Source organism: Homalodisca vitripennis, chromosome 5 (assembly GCF_021130785.1).
Source record: "Homalodisca vitripennis isolate AUS2020 chromosome 5, UT_GWSS_2.1, whole genome shotgun sequence".
Lineage (NCBI taxonomy): Eukaryota > Metazoa > Arthropoda > Insecta > Hemiptera > Cicadellidae > Homalodisca > Homalodisca vitripennis.
In genome coordinates, this window is record NC_060211.1 from 87,043,872 (window position 1) to 87,064,168 (window position 20,297).

The window sequence follows — 20,297 nt, forward strand, 5'->3', positions numbered from 1 at the left end:
AAAATTATTTAATCTTTACCTAAAAAATAAAGATTTATGTTTTTATATTCAAAACAAAGAAAAATATGGAAAACTCAAGAATAAAAATAAAAATTTTAATATGATTCTTAAGGAAATTTGAATGGTCTTTAAAATAGCTCTAATCAGACAGAAACTGGAATGTCCAACAGTGAGCAAGTTATATTGAATGGACATTTTAAGAAAGACTGGCTAGCAAATATACTGAATGACAGAGTACCAGAGTATTCTAATGAGGTTCATGCAATATTGAAATAACTAATACAACCACGGGTCTGTAGTTTTCAAATGATTGAATCTTAATATAAAAATTACTCGTGATGAGTATAGTCGAGATATGTTTGCCAACAAACTGCTCAATGAGAAAAATTAACATATTTCAGAAGAACTTAATGAGATAAAAAAAGGCATATGAAAAATAAAAAGTAAATGGATAAGCGCTTGAACTAGCAATATCTTTGGAACCAGATTTTGTAATTGAAGTCAAACAGTATAAGGACAACATCAAAAATATTTATCAAGATGTGGAAAGATATAGAGGAACTGAAAAGTAAAAATGCTGTCATTCAGGACTTACAGAGTAACAATATAGAAATACTTGAAAATACAACTAAAGAATCTCGAAAGTGAAAATGGATTTCTTGATGGAAGAGTAAACCAGATAAAACCAAACAAGATTCTATCTAGATCCATGGTATAATTTCATATTCAGAACCAGGAAGCTTGTACAATTTACTGATTATGACACATCACTTTTTTCCTTTGTATTAGGGGACTGGTTGACGAATAATCATTCGAATTTGAACTTGTGTGGGGGTCAATCCATTTCGAATCACTCGGTCTGTGTCGCTCAACATTTTTTATTTTCTTGATTCATTTATCATGGATTCTCTATGTGTAGAAATTAACAAAACTCTAATTAAAAAAATTTAGCCACATTTTTTGTTTGGCAGCCATTTTTAAATTGGTAATTTGGAAGATATACTAAAGGAGTTTGAAGAAAGTTAAATTAAGAAGTCTTTTTAAAGGGACTTAATAATTTAAAAAGTAATATGTTCATCATGAAGTGACCTTCAAAAATACATAATTTTAATTTTCCTATCGTACAAGAAAGTCAGTCAAACTCTAATAACTCGGAAAAGTGTTATAATTGTTAATTTTTAAGACCATAATTTTAATGATGGAAAAGAGACTCACTAATAACGTTTTATTTCTATGTGAGTGCTCGTAATACTACCAGCAGTATAAGTTTTAGTCTTGAGAATGAACTCCTATGTTTTCTACAGCTTTTCAAAAATGGCTAAATGCATCAATTTTCATAGTTCAACACCTGAAAAGGGACTGAATGAATTTTCAAGACCAATAGGGCTGAAATAAATGCAGAAACTGTTGAGATGGAAGATTTCAGTGTTGAAATGGTGCTTGAAGTGGCGGCATTTAAAATCATTACTCATAAAAATTGATGTTTGTGTGTAGTTAAAATTTATTATCCACCTAGTAGTTCTTCAAGTGGGAGTCTAATATTACTAAATGAACTTCTGGACTCTATTCCCACAGATAAAAATGATATATGTATTGTGAGTAACTTCAATGTTGAGTAGACTCAATAAATTTAAAGAAAGACAACTTAACATGCTACAACAAATACTGTTGTCTTTAAATATTCAGACTCCACCTTCCACCTACAAGGATAACTACAAATTCTGCCACCTCAATAGATATTGTTTGCACCAATCTGAACTCAAGTAAAATTGAAGTGGAAGTAGTGCAAACTGGACTATCAGATGATAATGGTCAGTTTTCCAGATTGGAACTTGTAATGCAAAATAGAACAAACCTTATTGCTGTTAATGGAAATTTGAACACAAAAAATGTGAATGATTTGAAAGAGTTTGTAGCAAATCATGTGTGGGTTAAAACGTTAAGCATCTGTGGTGCAGGTGAGATAAACACTCACTTCGAGGTTACTCTCATAGCTATGATGAACTTGACATGTCACCACAAGAATTATCGTGTAAATCAGAACTTAAAGCAAGATTAATTACTCCAGAAGCTATCGTGCTTAGAAATAATTTTCTGAAAGCCCAAGAAAGATTTATTTGAACGAGACAGTTGAGGACATTCTGCAAAAAAGAAAATGCATACAGAATATCACAAGCTGGAGATCAGAGTAAAGCAATGCAATGTAGCACATAATCGTAACAAGGACAGACACACTTTATTTCCCTTAATATTAAAAAAGAGAAAATGGAAGACATCCAAAATTGCTGATACCTTTAACCATTATTTTTCGACAATAGCTGAAGAGACTCTGACTTAGTAGTAACCAGCGAAGAACCACTGACAACATTAATTATATTGATGCCTGCACCACTGCAATGCTTTAGATCCGTTTTGAAATCCTCATTAATAGCCCCTCATTGTTGTCAGGGTATATTCTGTGTTAACCCTTTGAGTGCCGCAGCGTCTACATAGTAGATGTTGTGAAATGTGCATAAATTGCCGGCATCTACCCAGTAGACGATTTTTATTTAATTAATATCACATATAATTCATTTTTGTTTTGACAAATAACTTATTTCACGGCAATCTACAAGTTTCGAACTATCAATTGTGATTGATTTTTATTGTTCACCGCCCCCTTGTAGTTATTTGTCATCAGAAAAAAACAGATGACGCAATAGTTGGTCAGCTGCTACTTGTTGCCATTAACTACACAGTTTCGTTCATTGTGTGTTTACATTGTGCTAGTTTCGTGTGTTTATGCTGAAAACTTTTGTTATTACTATTCTGCAATTGTGTTCAGTAAAACTTACAATGCATTTACAAACTTCTTTTTCCGTGTTTAGTGACATATATTTTATTGTTGGATTGGTGATGAACTAAAACGCAAGTTCCAATCAAACTATTGATTTTAGGTGAAGTAAGGTTATAGAAGTAAGGTTATATTGTAGGCCTGTGTATATTTTTATATACTTTTTATATAACTAGTATTTTACAGTCGTCTTACTTCATTGAGTGAAATAGGGTAGTTATAATATTGTTTCTAAACTTTTGACAAACTTGAACAAAAATTGCTTTTTGTTGTATTTTGTATATATTGCAGTATCTGGTTAAATATTACTGTAACACACCATATTATGCATGATTTTTGTTCAGTTTTTTCATGCTCTTTCATATGGTATAGCTAAAAAAAATTAAAAAAAATATTGTATAAATAAAATTTTAGTTCAAACTTGAAATTTATTTTTTTTCATTTTTTAGTTTTTTGTTATAACCTATATTCTTTTTGTTTAAATAAAAATAAAATTATAATATTATATGGAAAAAATACATTGTTTTATAACACACAAACCAAAAAAAAATTATTCAAATCGGTTGAATAGTTTTTTTTAATATAGTTTTTTCCCCACACGCTTGCAAAACAGAAGGCAATGCTCCGGCAATTTATGCGTATGACTTGGGAAATATGCTGTGGCACTCAAAGGGTTAATGTTTATGGTTCTTTATTGTTGTATAAAAAAAAATCAGAAGTTAATTGTCAATTTTGAATAATATTTATCACCAAATTGTTTGTCACAACATAATGTTCACTATTAATTATATGAGACTCACCTGTGTTTTCCAATTGCTGCAACACTCTCTTTATAACAGAAGATTCACTCCATTGTATTGGTTGAGTTTCACCTAATTTATTTAATTCACTGGGAAATCAAATAATTTGGAATGTGTTCAAATCAGTATTCAAATCATTCATTTATTACATTCAGTTCAATGTTACCAATGTCTTATAACATTCTCTATTCATGTATACACTTAGTACATGCTTACCAAATTTAGATTCTAGAGTCTCATTTAAAATTCAAATTGTTACTTTGTTATACCATATATATTCCAACACATTCAATTACCATTATACAAGATTCTACAAATCAGATCTCTATATGACATGTAGAGTAATAGAAAGAATTTTAATACGTGCTTCCCTTACGGTGTCCAAATTAAGAAGAAGGAGTCAGGCCGAGATCTTTCTCACATCGTGGTGGTTTACACAACGGGATCCACAAACCTGAAGTGGAGGGAAACCGGCAGCTCTTTAGCCTCCAACCCAAACCGATATGTTCAACTTGAATGACAAACATCCTTCTTGTATTTGTTTTCAATTTCTGCTTACCGTTCTTGGAGTGAAATAAGCCTAGCAATCCAGGGAACAGTTGAAAAATGGTTGGAAAGTTAAATGAGGAACTGAAGTCAACTTGTAGAAGTAAGAAAGATGTCAAAGGAATACTTAAGAGAGGTGTGCCCCAGGGCTCAGTACTGGGTACAGTGTTGGTTGTATTTTGCCTATGATTTTCCTGCATATGTATGTGCAAAGTTAGTCATGCTATTATGTTTGCTGATTACATAGTACTTCTCACATCTTCGTAGATTTTGGAAATCCTAGAGATCAGCTCGTACATCTGAGTGAACATGGCACAATAATATTACTCACATTCATTCAATAGAACTAATATTAATTTACAAACTAAATAATAAAAATCTCCCTAACAATATAACATATATAAAAAATAGTATAGATATCTATAACACGCTTTTATTAACGTTTAAAAATTAACGTTTAAAATTAAATATATAAAAATTAATACAATATATATTACAATAAAAGTGTTCAAACCAATTAACTAATTAAAAAACTAAATATACTTTTACCACAGGGATATCTATCTCTTGGTGTAGGTAGAGTTCTTTTACATACTCTTTTAAAAGTGTTACCATTTTAGCTGTTGTCAACTTCAGCTAAAATATTTGAGTCGATCCTGTACAATCAAATTTTTAACCATGTAAAAAGTTTTGTCACACTGCATCAGCATGGCTTCTTTTCTGGTAGATCAATAAATACAAATCTCTTATGTTTCACCGATTTTTGTTCATCATCTATGGATAAGGGAGGGCAGGTTGACGTGGTGTATACGGATTTCGCGAAGGCATTTGACAAGGTCAATCACTCCGAATTGTTAAAAAAAACTAAATTATTTTGGATTTTCGAGTGATGGAATCAAGCTTTTTTTTCTTCCTATTTATTTAATAGAAAACAAATGGTAAATTATAATGGTTTCTTTTCTGATGAATTTTGGGTTAGGTCAGGTGTACCTCCAATCTGGGACCATTATTATTTATCTTATTTATTAATGACATTGTAAAATGTATTAAGAACAGCCAGGTCTTGTTGTATGCTGATGATTTGAAAATATATAAAGAGATACATCATTTAGGTGACTGTAGATTATTACAAGAAGACCTAGATCGTTTATTTGATTGGAGTCAAACGGGTTTAAAATTTGATGTAGACAAATGCATAGTAGTGAGGTACACTAGAAAAACGCAGAACTATGTTACTTTTGACTACTCACTAAATAACGCAGCTTTAAAAGTTGTTACCAATTTTAAAGATTTAGGTGTAATTTTTTACAGTACATTTTTATTTTCCAATCATATAATTGCAATGTGCAAAACCCATGCTGGGATGACGAATGTACTAGACTACAAAATCTAAATACACAGGCACTGGAAAAAGAACTCTGCTCAGGTCGACCAGAAGCTAAAGCTGAAACACGAGCTAGAAAGAAGGACTACGACCTAAAGCTAAAAAGCCTAAGGAAAGAGAAAACATCTTACTTCATAAGCAGAGCTGACAATAAGTCAAAAGCACTCTGGCAAGTCATAAACAAAGAGAGAAGATCAAAACATGAAACTGATCACCAATAGCAGCTTGTAACAAACAATGGAACTATGGAAGATCCTACAAAAATAGCAAATCACTTCAATAACTTTATTGTTACTTTTGCTGAAAAAACTCCTCAAGACAACGGCATTAACTCAGACACAAGCGACCAGGAAAAACCCCTCTCAACCGCAAATGCTAAGTTTCACTTTGAACATGCTACACAAGAAGATATAGAAAAGGCAATAGACACGTTGAAACAAAAAACATCATCAGGCTTTGATGAAATATCAGCTAAACTTGGTCAAATTCTTTAAAAAAGAACTGAGTAAGCCATTGGAAAATATAATTAACAAATCACTAAGCCAAAGAATTATTCCATCTCTGCTCAAGCTTTCTAAAGTCTACCCAAAACATAAAAAAGGCCCAAAAACAGACACAAGTAATTTCAGACAAATTTCTCTCATACCAACGTTTTCAAAAGTTTTTGAAAAAATTTTCCTCAACAGACTCTTATCCCACCTAGAGCAACATCACCTTCTTACTTCCCAACAGCACGGCTTTCGAAAAGGAAAGTCAACCACAACGGCACTGATCCAACTTACAGAACACGTAATTGACCAACTTGAAGACGGATGCCTAGTCACCAGCTTCTTTCTTGACTTTAGTAAGGCGTTTGACTGCCTTATTCACAGCCGCCTACTTAAGAAACTACACGGTCTGGGCATTGACGGAATGGAGGCGCAATGATTCCACAGCTACCTCAATGACAGACAACAAATTGTTGAGCTAAGCTATACTAATAATAATGTACTGAACCAAATACTCTCAGAGACATCCAAAATAGCAAGAGGCGTTCCTCAGGGATCGGTACTTGGTCCTGTACTCTTCCTCCTGCTGACAAATGATCTACCATTCCTACTAGGTGACCATTGCTAGACTATCATGTATGCTGATGATACAGTCATCACATTGGCAAATAAGTCAGCAGAGGCACTGCTCCTTCAAGCGAACACAACCATAAACAAAGCCAAGGAATATTGCGGATACAATGAATTGGCCCTTAACAAAACCAAAACAGTCCAATTAAATTTTAGAACAAAAATACAGAATATAAATATCCCTATTGTCAGAATTGACACACTATCTGAGACTAAATACCTTGGCATAACAATGGACTCAAATTTCTCCTGGAAGCAGCACACCAACCAGCTCTGCAAGAAGCTCTTCTCTAGCACTTATGTTATAAGAAGAATACTACAAGCAAGCAACCTCGAGATAGCAAAAACCGCATACTACGCATTGTTTGAATCGCACCTCAGGTACGGTATTGCAGTATGGGGAGGAGCATCTAACAATAACCTTCAAAGAGTCCTCATTCACCAGAAAAGAGCGGTGAGATGTCTTGCAAACCTCGGATTCCAAGACAGCTGTAGGGAAGCATTCAGAGAGCTGAAAATCCTTACAGTAATATCCGTCTACATCTGAGAAGTAGTCACACATGCCGTCCTCAGTCAGAAGACCAGACATCAAGACCTGCATGAACACAACACAAGGAACGCTGCCGACTTTGCCCTCCCGATACACCACCTCACCCTGTCGGAAAAAAAACCAACCTACAAAGGGGCCCTCTTCTACAACCCCCTACCAGACCACCTAAAGAAGGAACCTATCAAGACCTTCAGGGCAGCTGTCACAAAATGGCTGCTGAATCGCCCATACTACAAAGAAAGGGAGTTCCTGGAGGATCAACCCATCTAGCAACATGGACTCTCAAATTACGATTGCACTTGTTTTTGTATTTTGACGATGTACTTTTCTCTAAGAATATGTAATAAAGAATATTGATTGATTGATTGACTGCTTACAGAACATTTGGATTTCTATGCAGATCGAGCTATATTTTAAAAAAATCACACTTTAAATTTATTATATTATTCCCTAAATAGATCAAAGCTTGAATTCGGTTTCGTTATTTGGCACCCTTATTATGCATACTTAAATGAAATGATTGAGCGAATCCAGATAAAATGTTTAAGGTTTTTATATTTAAAATCATTTAGAATGTATACTTACCTTGTCCCTTATTCTGAGTTATTAACTTTGTTTGAAATGGACAGTTTGCGTAAGCGGCGATGTGTAGGCCTGTTGGTGTTTTTAAAAAAGTTGTTTACTGGAGCAGTGGACTGTGGTGAGTTGCTTGCACGTCTGAACTTTCTTGTCCCCCGCCTCTCCAGCTGTGGTCAAGCGTTGTTCAGCCCGCACTTTGCCCACTTATTACTTGGTGCCAACTCACCTATCAATAATATGATGCGACTGCACAACGCTCTGCCTCAACATATCGATGTGCTGTCCTCGACCTTGACCTCTTTCAAACATCAACTGTTTACCGTTCTTGGTTGAATTTGTATTTATTTATTGTTTTGTTTAATGTTAACTTAGTAAAATGTGATATGTATGTCTCGTAAAATATGTTATATTTTAATTAATACGTTCAGCTTTCAATATTTTTTCTAAGGTTATTTCAGATGAGAATAAATTGTATAATGTATTTGTTATTAGTTACAGTTATTAGTATTTAGACTTGCATGAATGAGTATTGATTATTTGTATTTTGTATATTTGCTAACTAGCTTAAATTTAATAACTTATAGTATAATGCTACAATGTAATTGGATAACTTATCTGTAATGTAGCATGCAAATAAATAAATACCCCTTCAATGTGTCAGGAAGGTCAATTATACGTGTTTGGGCTAAAATCAATAAAGCTTCTCCTCCCGATCTAATATTAACTTCAGGAAAATAAAGCTTTCAGTCTTGGTGGGTGCTCCATTGAGTGATCTCTTCTCAATATGAAAGTCTGTAGCCAAGATACCGAGGCTCTCGAAGACATATAAATGAAGAACCTCAAATAAATGAAAGGTACAAAACTACATGTTTCTAGGAAAGTGAGATGTGTATAGATTAAACAAAATGGGACCAATACAGTTGCCTAAAAAACAGCAATGGGACCAATACAGTTGCCTAAAAAACAGCAATGATGAGTGATACCAATGATGAAACCAATTCTGGTTATCTGATTTCTGTTTTCAGAGACATGAACATATGCAGCTCGAACTGCACTCAGAGTAAGGTGAACTGTAGCAAACTCAACATTCACGTTGAGTAAACCCTTCCTACCATCGCTATATTTTGTGTAGAAAACTCAGTTGCTCCTCCACCGTGCTTAGAGATCATGTTTAAAAAATTATAGTGCACTCAATTGTGACCCTATGAGACCATGTGAATACCTCTTCTAGATTATACACTATATTTTGTAGTCTAGGTGTCTCTGATGTCAAAGTAATGTAAAGAGTTTAGTTTGAGCTTCTTCGTCTCCAACTTTTATATCTCTTCAGACGAACATGACTCCAGATTCCAGGAGTGAAGTCCGTGACAGCGTCAGATTCCAGACGCTGCATTAAGAGGAAGAGATGCTAAAACTCAACGTTCACACAGCACTAAAATTAATAGCTTTATTGAACAATGTTTTACCTCATTGTGTAAAATGTTTAAAAGTTACAAATTTTAAACTAATAAGATACTTAAATAACTAAATAAAAATACTCACCAATTATCTGCTGAACTTGTGTCCTTAGATAGAACTTAGAAAAGATGTATAAGGTTAATTTAAAAACTAATTGTAAGACATCTTTGACAATGGCATGCATGTAAACTTATAACACCAATCAATTATTCTTAGTTTAAATCAGTAAAACTGCTTTTTTGCTAAGGTGTATTATTAATTGTTGTTTCCAGACTTCAGTAGGTTTTTAGATTTGTAGTAACAGATTTTACAGGTTACACTATTTTAGAGGTCACACTTTTTGAATTTGAGTATATTTATGTATTAACAAAGTCTTAGACAACTGAGCATGATTTGTTATGTTGTTGTTTCAAAGAGACTTGTTAAATTGCTTTGCAAAATATGCATGACAATGATATCAACAAAGAATAAAATACTACAATTAACATCATTAATTTGTTGAGGGACCTGTACAACTATAATTTTTGTGTCAAAGTCAAAGTGTTCTTTATTCATATATATATATATATATATATATATATATATATATATATCAAGTACAGAGATAGTGTCAAAAATGAATAAACCTAATTGGTGACATAAAACATTTAGAGTAGAATATTAATGTCCATGATTGGTCATTTGGTAAAATTCTTCAATTGTGTAGATGGCCTGGTGTGAGAGCAGTTTATGGAGTTCAGTCTTTAGCTGTTTCCCCTTCTTCGTTCTTATTTCTATCGGTAGACAGTTGCTCAGCTTTCTTCCTATGTAGGATGGTTTTTTTTCATACTGTGCTAAGTGGTGAATGGGCAGTGGATACATAGTTGAGTTGCAGGTGTTGTAGTAGTGCAGGTCTTCAAGCCTTGATAGGTTTTCTCTATCAACATATAAAATAACTTTCTTGTATGTAGAGAGCGGTCACGGTCAAGATCTTTAATGTTGCAAAGACCTCTCTGCAGCTTTCCCGGAAATGAAGGTTTGCAAGTATTCTTATTGCCTTTTTTTGAAGGATTAGAATTCTGGTCATGTTAGCATTTGATGTCCCTCCCCATACAGCTAGACCGTATCTTACATGTGCCTCAAATAGAGCAAAATAGGCAGTACGTGCTGTAGTCAGATCACCAATTTCTTTAACCTGTTTGAGTGCATATAGGCTTGAGTTTAGTATATTGCATAGCTGGTCAATATGGGGTGTCCAGGATAAGCTTGAGTCAATTGTAATTCCGTGGAATTTGGTTTGTTCAACCAAGTTAACTTCTGGTGTGCAATTAATTTGTTCTGTTCTTCTCCCAAACCCTAGTTTGTGACGTGTACTTTTTTGTTGCACTCCGCACCGCGCATCATGAGGTGACACAGCATTCACCCGCGTTTTTGAACTTTGGGCGAGAACTCGCTACGTCGGGAAGACGATATGAAGTTCTTAACGATGGTTCGGGTGTACCCTCTACTGAGGATTGTGTGGTCCCTTTAGTGAGAAACTACGAGAGCTTAAGGACATATTCCAAGAGGTTTCAGAGAGACTGAAAACAGCCCATGAAAAAAAATGCTAAACGCTATAACCTGCGCAGACGACCTGTGACTTATAGAGTGGGAGACGTCGTCTTGAAAAAGAAACTTTGTACAGTCTGATGCTACTAACTACTTTGCAGCCAAACTAGCACCACGCTATGTTGGACCCTACGTAATAGTTGAACAGGTATCTCCTCTGATCTATTAAGCTGGCGGACATGGACGGCAAGAAGATAGGCCAGTGGCATGTGTCGGACTTTAAGAAATTTCGGCAGTGAAGAAAAATTTGGGAAATTTTCTGCCGGATGGGGGGTGTTTGTGACGTGTACTTTTCTGTTTTACCTGAGCAATTGTTATGTAGAACTGATCACTCTACATAACGAAATTTTTACATCCAAATGAAGAAGCGCGCATTCATTGTTGCTGCAATAACAGAACGGTCACTGATTAGACGCCAATCAGCTGTTCAAATAAAGGAGTTAGGCTAAGCTGAGCCATTACCTTGCCATTGATATTTTGTCGCTTGCGTATGTCAGTTAGTAAAATTTCAGTATAATAATTTTGTCTTTACAGAATTAAATATCTATGGTAAACTAAGCCTTGGGGCCTCGTAGTAAGATTGTCAAGTCCTGTCGATAAACGTAGGAAAATTAATACGTTATCTGTAATAAATTAATACTAATCTAGTCTTTTAATAGTTCACGGAGATAAAATAGTTGTAAATAAGTGTTCATAGTGTCAAATACTGTAACCACAAATTGTTTCTGTAAATTGTAACATAATTAGGCCGAGATATTAATCTCGTAACAATTTGCATCGTCTCTCTTAAATTTCCTTACTAAACTTGTTAACTGTTCTATAAATAATTGAATCGGTAACTTTATGTCCTAATGTTTGTATATTATTTAGTTTTACTCAGAATAATGTAAAGGCAGTTGTCATGAAATTTATACCTACCATTGCCGTGAAAGTGCATACATTAATGCATTATGTTAATACTTCAATACACTTTACTATAATTATTGTAATTAATTAGTTTAAGTAAGAACAAACTAATTAATTTTTTTCTGTGTCAGAATAATTATGCTTTGTGTTTAAAACCAATATTGTATATCATTGTAATTGGCAGATTCTGCGCTTTTTAATGTACTTATGTTTATACATTAAACGTTTCTTTACATTTTACTGGCCCGCTGTAAGCTAAATACGAGTATGTTTTATACACACCAACAATAGTGACAGATGTTGCTGTTTTAGTCAGCTGGTTTCTTTTAAAGTTAAGATTGACATTGTTTCCATGATTTAGAATAAGTAGTGTTTACTGATTTCAATGAGCGGCAGAAAATGAATAAAACTGACTTTATGAAATTAAAGTTTCAATATTGGATTGCAACGGACGATACAATTGACGGCTCGTGTGTGTGTTTTGGGGTCGCCCAGTTGGTGAGTAGACTTTACACTACTTATTCCATCGTGCTCCCCTGGGAGGTCGGACTAACTCCGTCAATGTCATTGTGGAGCCTCTACCTATCGGGACTAGGCCTGAATAACTGCATCAGGGTGGATCCAGTTTCGAACTTGGACAAATGGGACTCAAACTTTAATTTAATGTCTAGCCATTATGTATTCATGTGAATTATTGTTTTGTAATTTTGTAGTTCAGGAATATGGTCATCATGATTTTGGGCCACTGTAATTTTTGTATTAGTAATCGGAGCGCTCCTACCGTAATAATTTTTTTTCGTAATTTTTATTTCAATTGGCCAACGAGTTAAGTTTAAGTTAAGTTAAATATATATTTGTTTATTTAGTTTAAGACCTTAGCACTGTGAGAGAAATAGGCAATACAGAATGAAATACGTGAAATATTGGTTTTAATTTCTAATTGCCTGAATATTTAATTAGAGACCTTGCAACTTACTATTAGAAAATAATCAACCGAAATCTGTGGCTAATTTTAAGTACCTAAGGCTTAGTGTCGTAAACCTAATAGTTCTTGCGTGCATGTTAGTGGTCTCGATTGAGCATACCTGAGGGCAGGAAACTGTTCCTTGTTGGAGACCTGCGACTATCACACCCCATCAACAAGGTGGCGCCCTTATTACCGAGCAAACGTAACCATCTGGGTATCCGTCAATCTTAGTAGTCCTCTGTCACTGCGCAAGAACTTGGTTTGTCCTGGCGCTCTACCAATACTCACGCCCTTCTCCACTGAGCGAGGGCCGACAATATTGCTAACCCGCGAGGAGGGGTGGCAAGTTGGGTAGTTTTAGAGGGGTTAACCACGAAGTCATTTCCATCACAATATTGATATGCCATGTTGACCGCAATAAAAGCATTTACACTAAGGTTTTCAGGTGTATTGTTGTCAAGGATTAAGGTTGTATCGTCAGCGTACATCAAAGTTTTAGCATATTCATGTAAGTATTCTGGAAGGTCATTAGTAAAAAGAATAAAAAGCACTGGACCCAGCACGGATCCCTGTGGCACACCTCTCTATGTATAGGACGGGGTTGTGATCGGAATGCTTTAGTCAACCTTTTTTCAGTAGATTTTAGTTCGACTATTTGACTTCTGTCTTTGAGGTAGCTTTCGAACCATTTCAGAGCTGTTTCCGTTACACCAAGTGCTTTTAGTTTCTTCTGTATGAGGTCATGACCCAGGCAGTCGAAAGCCTTGCTCAAATCCAAGAAGATAGCTGTAGTCAGGTTGCCCTTTTCTATGCTGTCGGTCACTGATTCTATCAAGCTAATCATTGCTGTAGTTGTTGACTTGCCATTGACGAAGCCATGCTGAGAGCTGCTTAACAGGTTGTTCAACCTGCAATGTTCTAATAGCCTGACGTGAACAATTTTCTCACAAAGTTTTGAGACAGTTGGTAGTAATGAAATGGGTCTGTAATTACTTAATTCTGATTTACTGCCAGTCTTAAATTTAGGATAGATTTTTGATATTTTCAGTGCTGAGGGAAAGTGTCCTTCGTTGAAAGATTTATTGAAGATATCAGTAAGGGGGTAGATAAGTTCTTCTGCACAGTGCTTTAGTATTTTTGTGGATATGTCATCAATACCAGCTGAGTTTTTTTATTTAAAGTTTTTAATAATTAATCTTAATTCCTCTTGAGTTGTGGGTCTTAATGAACTTCATTAGTTCATTAATTTGAGTGCCTATGCGTTCAGCTGGTTCGACTGGTTTTCTATGAGAGTTTTCATTAAGGTTAATTGTGTTTTTTGCCATGTTGGCAAAGTAGTTATTTAATTGTTCAGATAGATGTATCTTCAATAAGCTTTCCATCAATGGTTAGTTTTAGTTCAGGTGAGCAGTTTTGTTTTCTTGATCGGACAGTATTTATTGTTTCCCAGATTGTTTTAGATTTGTTTTCTGAGTTGGAAATTTTACCAGCAATAGCTTGGCTTCTCAGAGTTTTCAGTTTTTGGTCATAGGTTTTTTTGAGATCCATTGCTTTGTTTTTATCCTCAAGATTTCCTGTAGTTTCATACTCGTTAAGGTGAGTTAGGAATTCATTCTTGAGCACTAGTGCTTCTGCATCAGCGAAGTGCTTTAGTGTTCTCTTTTTGCTACCAGCTGTCATAAGGGGACATGCAGCATCTAGGGCAGCTGTCACTAGCTTTCTAAAGTTGTTGTAGGCTTCTTCTAAGTTCAAAGAAGTATACACAGTTTCCCATTTTTCGTTTGTTAGCAAACCTTTCAGTTCATGTAAGTTTCTACTCCCAATAGCTCAATGCACTGATTTAGGCAAACTTGTTCTCTTCAGGTTGGTAATAGTGCACATCTGGGCAGTGTGGTCAGAGAGCCCAGTATGAAAAACTGTTGTGTCAAGTGCATCAGTGGTGCCATTTGATACAATCCAGTCTATAGATGACTTCGATGTAGGAGTGATTCTTGTAACTGTCAAGTTGACTCTCTGAACATTGTGGTAAGCAAGCATTTCATTTAATTTTGTAGTATTTCTGTCTGGGTTGAGTATGTCAACATTTATATCACCCATTATTAAAAGAGGTTTGATCTCAATTTCTTTGTCGTCTATTAGATGAGATAATGTAGCCATTGCAACATCCAGATTACTGTCTGGCGATCTGTACGTACCCATAATATAAGTAATATAATTGTTGAGATTGATCTTCATAAGTACGACCTCTCATACAAGTTCTTGGCAGTATTGAGACACATCAATTTCTTCAACGTGATTTTGGAGTGCATTGTCTACAAAAATAGCTACTCCTCCAAGCCTGTGGTTAGCACGGCTGTAGTGGGTAACTAGGATATAGCCGGGTAGCCATTGTATGGACTCTATCTGATTTTGTCTGAGGCCATGCTCTGTTAAGATGATGACATCAGGCTTTTTCAACTCAGCTAAGTGAAGGAGGCGATTTGATTTATTTACTAGCCCTCTTATATTTTGGTGCAGGACTGCAAGTTTTCCTTTTATTGAGTTTTTTGTCTCCCTTTCCTTTAAAAGTTCGATTCTAAAAAAGGAGTCTCTTCTTCGTCATTGCTATTAAAATCTGTAATTGTCTTTGCTTTGGTGGTTACTGGTGATAATTTGCTTATAATAGTCCATATTTTTGTCAAAGAACTCCTCTATAAGTTTCCTTGTGTGGTCTTGGTGGTCTTGGTTTTGAATTTTCAGGGGGGTGAAGTGATCCCAACTTCAAAGGAGGCGGCTGCTTCCTTTTATGGTTAGGTTCTATTTTAGAATGATGTTGTTTTTGATGGTTAATTTTACTTTTTGCAACTTGCAGTGACACACTAAATGGATTTTTCCCCTTTATTAATTTGGGTTTATTCTTTTTGTTGGTGGTAGTAAGGCTTCTAGAGGGTGTGATCTGGACACGCTCTAAAGTAGGAGAAGCTTCTCTAAATTTGTTGTTTGCCAAAGTTGCTGCCTGGCTTTGGTCAAGGATTTTTCCAGTACATTCCTTGACCATAAGTTCCAGTTGCTCCTGTCTGTTTTTTAATTATGCTATGTCCAGCAAAAGAGCAGAGGAACTAAATAGTGTGCCAGTATGTGGAGCATTTGTTGGAGGCTGATCAGGTGTAGGGGTTGTTTGTGTCTCAGTGTCTACATATTCTTGAGAAGAGAATGCTCTGCAGTGACCTTCCCGTCTCTTTAGCAGCATCGATTTCTCTAACATCTATCACCTTTATCCTATGATTTCCTGAACAAAAGGACGAGATATTCAGCATGTTCATAATTATTGTACATTCCATGTGAGTAATAAATTGGCTGAGCGTCAATGAAGCATATCACTTATGGGGCTGGAAATATTTCATTTCTGTCAGTCTGTCCAGACGATATCTCGAAAATGAATATTAGAAATACTGAGTTTGATGATGGTGCATTTCTTCACTCCATGGGGGCTGAGTATTCACAAATATTTTTACATTGGTGTTATGAGTAGCCATGTGGCAAGGGGAAACAGCAGAATAAATAAGTTTGTAAACAAACTGAGTACAACCTCATATGATTTTAACATGTGACATATTTTCGTATAATAAGGAAAAGAATAATAGAGTGGAAGGTCAGTGTGCAAAGTCGGTGATGAGATTCAGAGCACTACTTTGTAGTACCCTCCCGAACTCACGAGAACTTTTATTATTTTAACACTGCTATGAAACCTTTCTTATGAACAACAATTTGAATGAATCATGTGGTAAGATATCTCAAGAATTTTGTGTGAAACTTCATTTCTACAAAGACAAAGAGTGCATTGTATGAAATTTTCGTGACTTCAGGACCACTGGTCTGTTTAGTTCTTTTCACTGTGAATAGAGTAGAGCTAAGTTTAAGGCTTATGTTGTCTAGGTGACTTTTCCAGCTCAGGCTCTCATCAAGGGTTATGCCTAGATGTTTAACATCGTCAGCTGCTTGGAGGCCTGGTAGTTCACGTATAAGAGTTTTTTACTGCCAAATGATATTTGTTTTGTTTCATTCTCATTAAGAACAATATAATTTTTAAGTGAATATTCTTGGGCCAAACTGAAGGTAATGAACAAGTCTATTTCTAGTTGCTTTGTATCCTTGTTAGCTGTGAGTAGCACGTGTCATCTGCGTAAATCAGCATTGTACAATATTCTCCTAGATGTTCTGGGAAGTCGTTTATGAACAGGCCCGTGCTGGCCCAGCAGGGGGACGTGTCCCCCTGCGCCCTCGTTTTAAAGGTAAACCGGCGCCCTCTTGAAACTAGACGAAAAATTACGATTTTGTATTATAATTAATTTTAAACTTATACAACGTTCGTAATATTTCCTATTGCGAGATACTGGAGTCTTAAAAGATGTTTAATTATGTTATTTAATAACTAACAGAAAACTATGTCGACGCCCTTGTAATCTAGTAATCGCAAAAAATATTTTCCATGTGAAGAGAGGATTGGCACACCTGCCGGCATTACGCACAACAACCTGCTGCAAGGCGCGCGTAGGGCGCCGGCGCGACGACGGCGAGGGCGGTGACTAACTGATGTCGTCTGCTTTTGCTTCTGCTCAGTGATTCATGATTCTTGTTGATAGTGAGTTTGTGTGGTGTGTCTCTTGTGGTATGAATTTCATCGATTTATGCTGTCGCAGTTTTGTTAAATTAAGGTTAGTAAACTTTTAACTTATTTGTTTAATGTGAAATTGCACGCAAAAATAAACTATACCTACCCAGCGATAGGTTTATGTCAGATAGCTATATTTTGTTTTCGTTTCGGCTAAAGTCTCGTTCGTGAGAAAAGGTTGTCTGTTTGCAGTTAAACACATCTTATAATTAGGACTCAGTTAGAGCTGTTTAAAGTGATGTTTTACTATAGGCTTAACCTCGTGACATCCTGACTTATTATCAGTATCACTAAATTCAATTAAGAGTTGATTCGAATATTGTCTGTTATAAAAAGATCGAAGTTTTAGAAATAAACACTTCCTCCTAGAAATGTAACATGTAAGCCTTGCCGAATTGCTGACTGAGCGGGTCTACACATTTGCGCAGTGGCAGTGGGCGATTCTATAACGCAGTCGTGTTGGGGGAGGGTAGGAAAGAGGAGATACTTGAAAACATAAACAACTTAATTAGTTCAAAGTGTTTGCAACTAACTACCATTTATTTATTTTCCTTTTTCGAGGTATATACGTTCAAATTTATTGATTTTATTCTTATTTTTTAAATTGATAATTCACAAAAATAAGCAATGTTTGTTCATTACAATTTGTAAGTGTCAAATAAGGTAAAAAACGCAGATTTAAGTGGTTTACTAAATCTTTTTGTATCTTTGATTTGTGTACATTATTTGTAATATTTTTACAATGAACAGGTCTTTGCTAAAGTGTAAATTTTCTTCGTTATTGCTTGAAGAAAAATGTGCTTCATTTAGCTTAAAAACACGTTTTTAGGTGTTTATTTTTTCAACAATTCCCGGGGGAGAACCCCCGGACCCCCCCCCAACCATGAGGGGTTTTCCATACCCCCCAGACCCCCGGTGTCCCATTTGGTTGGCGCCCTCACCACCCCTGTCCCCCGCCCTTTCGACCTACCCAGCACGGGCCTGTTTATGAACGATATGAATAGAACTGGTCCAAGGCCAAGCCTTGTGGTACATGTCAATCTGAATGAGCACTGTAAGGCGTCCTCCACAGTCATCATGTTAATACTGTCACTATTGTTAAACTTAATCTCATTAATAGGTCAACACATTTTATAGATGCTTATTATAAAAAGTTAAAAAATAATCAATCATAATGTGAGTAACAGGTTGTATCTATTATTAAACATTTCCCTTAAATATTTGGCATTATCATTCTAATAAATTGAAGAGAATTCCATATTTTTCTTTTGTGAACTCTGTAACATTCTTTCTGTTAACAGGTTCCTTACAAATTTTGAATTAGATTTATGTAAAAATATATTTGCTTTCAGGAAGTTGTCGAGCAATTATTATTACTAAGGTGTTGGTGTCAAAACAAATCGGAGGACGCAAGAATCTTAAAATTCCTCAGAACAACTATGATACTACAACTGGCAATGGCAAAGTCTATGTCAAGTTTTGTGACAATGAAACTCTTCCTACATACGTGGCATACTACAAAATTGGAGGATTTACAGCTAAATATAAAAACACTCATGCAGTATTTGACTATAATGTTGACGATGATTATTATAATGGCTTTGATTACGATGATTATTACTATTAAGATGCTAATTTTTATGATTATGCCAAAAATATTCTACACTTCATGGATGTGGTCATATAATTTTTATCATTAAGGCAGCATTAATGTAAGAATAATCTAAACACATGTGGTTTTGTTTCATTTCCTTTTTATATTAAATAATCATAACAGAACTTAAAAATACACTCTTATTAAATTAATTGGGGTTAGATATGCTTTAGAAAATTAATGTATGAGTGTTTTTGTTTCAATACGATTGATTGTGTACAATTTGGTTTTGAATTTTGAGCTTGCTTTTTATTACATGAATAAAGTATAAAGTTGTTTTATTTCATACCTTTACCATTTAGAGTTTTATTTCCACAAATCACAAAGGAAGTGACCGTAGTCGTCTGGTAGCTTAAATTTTATAATAGTACAAGACACTAAAATACTAAAGGACAGTAATTAATAACGTCTTCATTTCAACAGGTAAAGGCAGGACCACGTGAAGAGCAAACCCTAATTATTTTACACGGCTTACTTTTCTTAATTGAAGTTTAAATCTGTGCTTTTCAGTCTAGTACGCTAGTGATAGTTTTAACTTGTTGGGTCCTAAGCCAAAAATATATGTGGTTCTCCCTTAAAAGCTTATTTGTGTTTTGGTGTTCAGTGTTCTATGCTCTCCTGGTTGGATAGCTATCTTCGTAACAGAAACTTGATTGTTAAATGTGATGGAGGCTTCTCAAAACCTTTCTCAGTCTTGTCAGGTGTTTCCCATGAATCACATTTAGGTCTTCTGCTCTTTAATCTGTTTATTAATGACATCAGTACTGCCATTTCTTCCAACTACCTCATGTTTTCCGATGATGTAAAGATCTCTCTGTTCCCCAATGAAGAGTCCTCCACAGTTCTCTGGCTAATATAGCGAACTAGTGCAGTTCTAACGCTATGGTCCTCAACATCTCAAAATGCCAAGTTTTTCCATTACTCTACTCTTCAACATCACTACTACTACTCTCTACTCTACTAGATGGAACATCACTGAAGAGAGCTTTTAAGATGAAGGATTTGGGAGTAATCATGACTCCTACACTCAACCCACATGAACACTTGGAATGACTCCTGCACACAACCCACATGAACACTTGGTCCATATTGTTTCCAAAGCAAGTCAACTGTTGAGTTTTATCTTCCGTTCAATCTGAAACTTCAGATCTCTTCTGTCATTGATTTTTCTCTTCAAGTCCTAGGTTTTGCCTATACTCGAGTATGCTCCACTCTTACGGTGCACTTACAAATTAGCCATATCAACATGATCTAAGAAATCCAT

At 35.3% G+C, this 20,297-nt stretch overlaps 1 protein-coding gene across 10 annotated transcripts in view; it reads left to right on the plus strand.

The window, feature by feature from the left end:
• Positions 1-19,305, plus strand: part of LOC124362470 (protein mono-ADP-ribosyltransferase PARP11-like) — a 35,586-nt gene extending 16,281 nt beyond the window's left edge. For 8 of the 10 annotated variants that reach the window (XR_006922465.1, XR_006922459.1, XR_006922462.1 and 5 more), the window contains 2 exons: positions 18,732-19,115; positions 19,260-19,305. Coding sequence is in view for 1 of the 10 variants with exons in the window: in XM_046817001.1 (XP_046672957.1) it covers positions 18,732-19,006 (275 nt within the window). In the remaining 9 variants the exon portion in view is untranslated. Of the gene's footprint in view, positions 1-17,204; positions 17,423-18,731 lie in introns of all 10 variants that reach the window. The other 2 variants (XR_006922467.1, XM_046817001.1) reach the window with 2 other exon arrangements.
• The last annotated feature ends 992 nt before the right edge of the window (positions 19,306-20,297 follow it).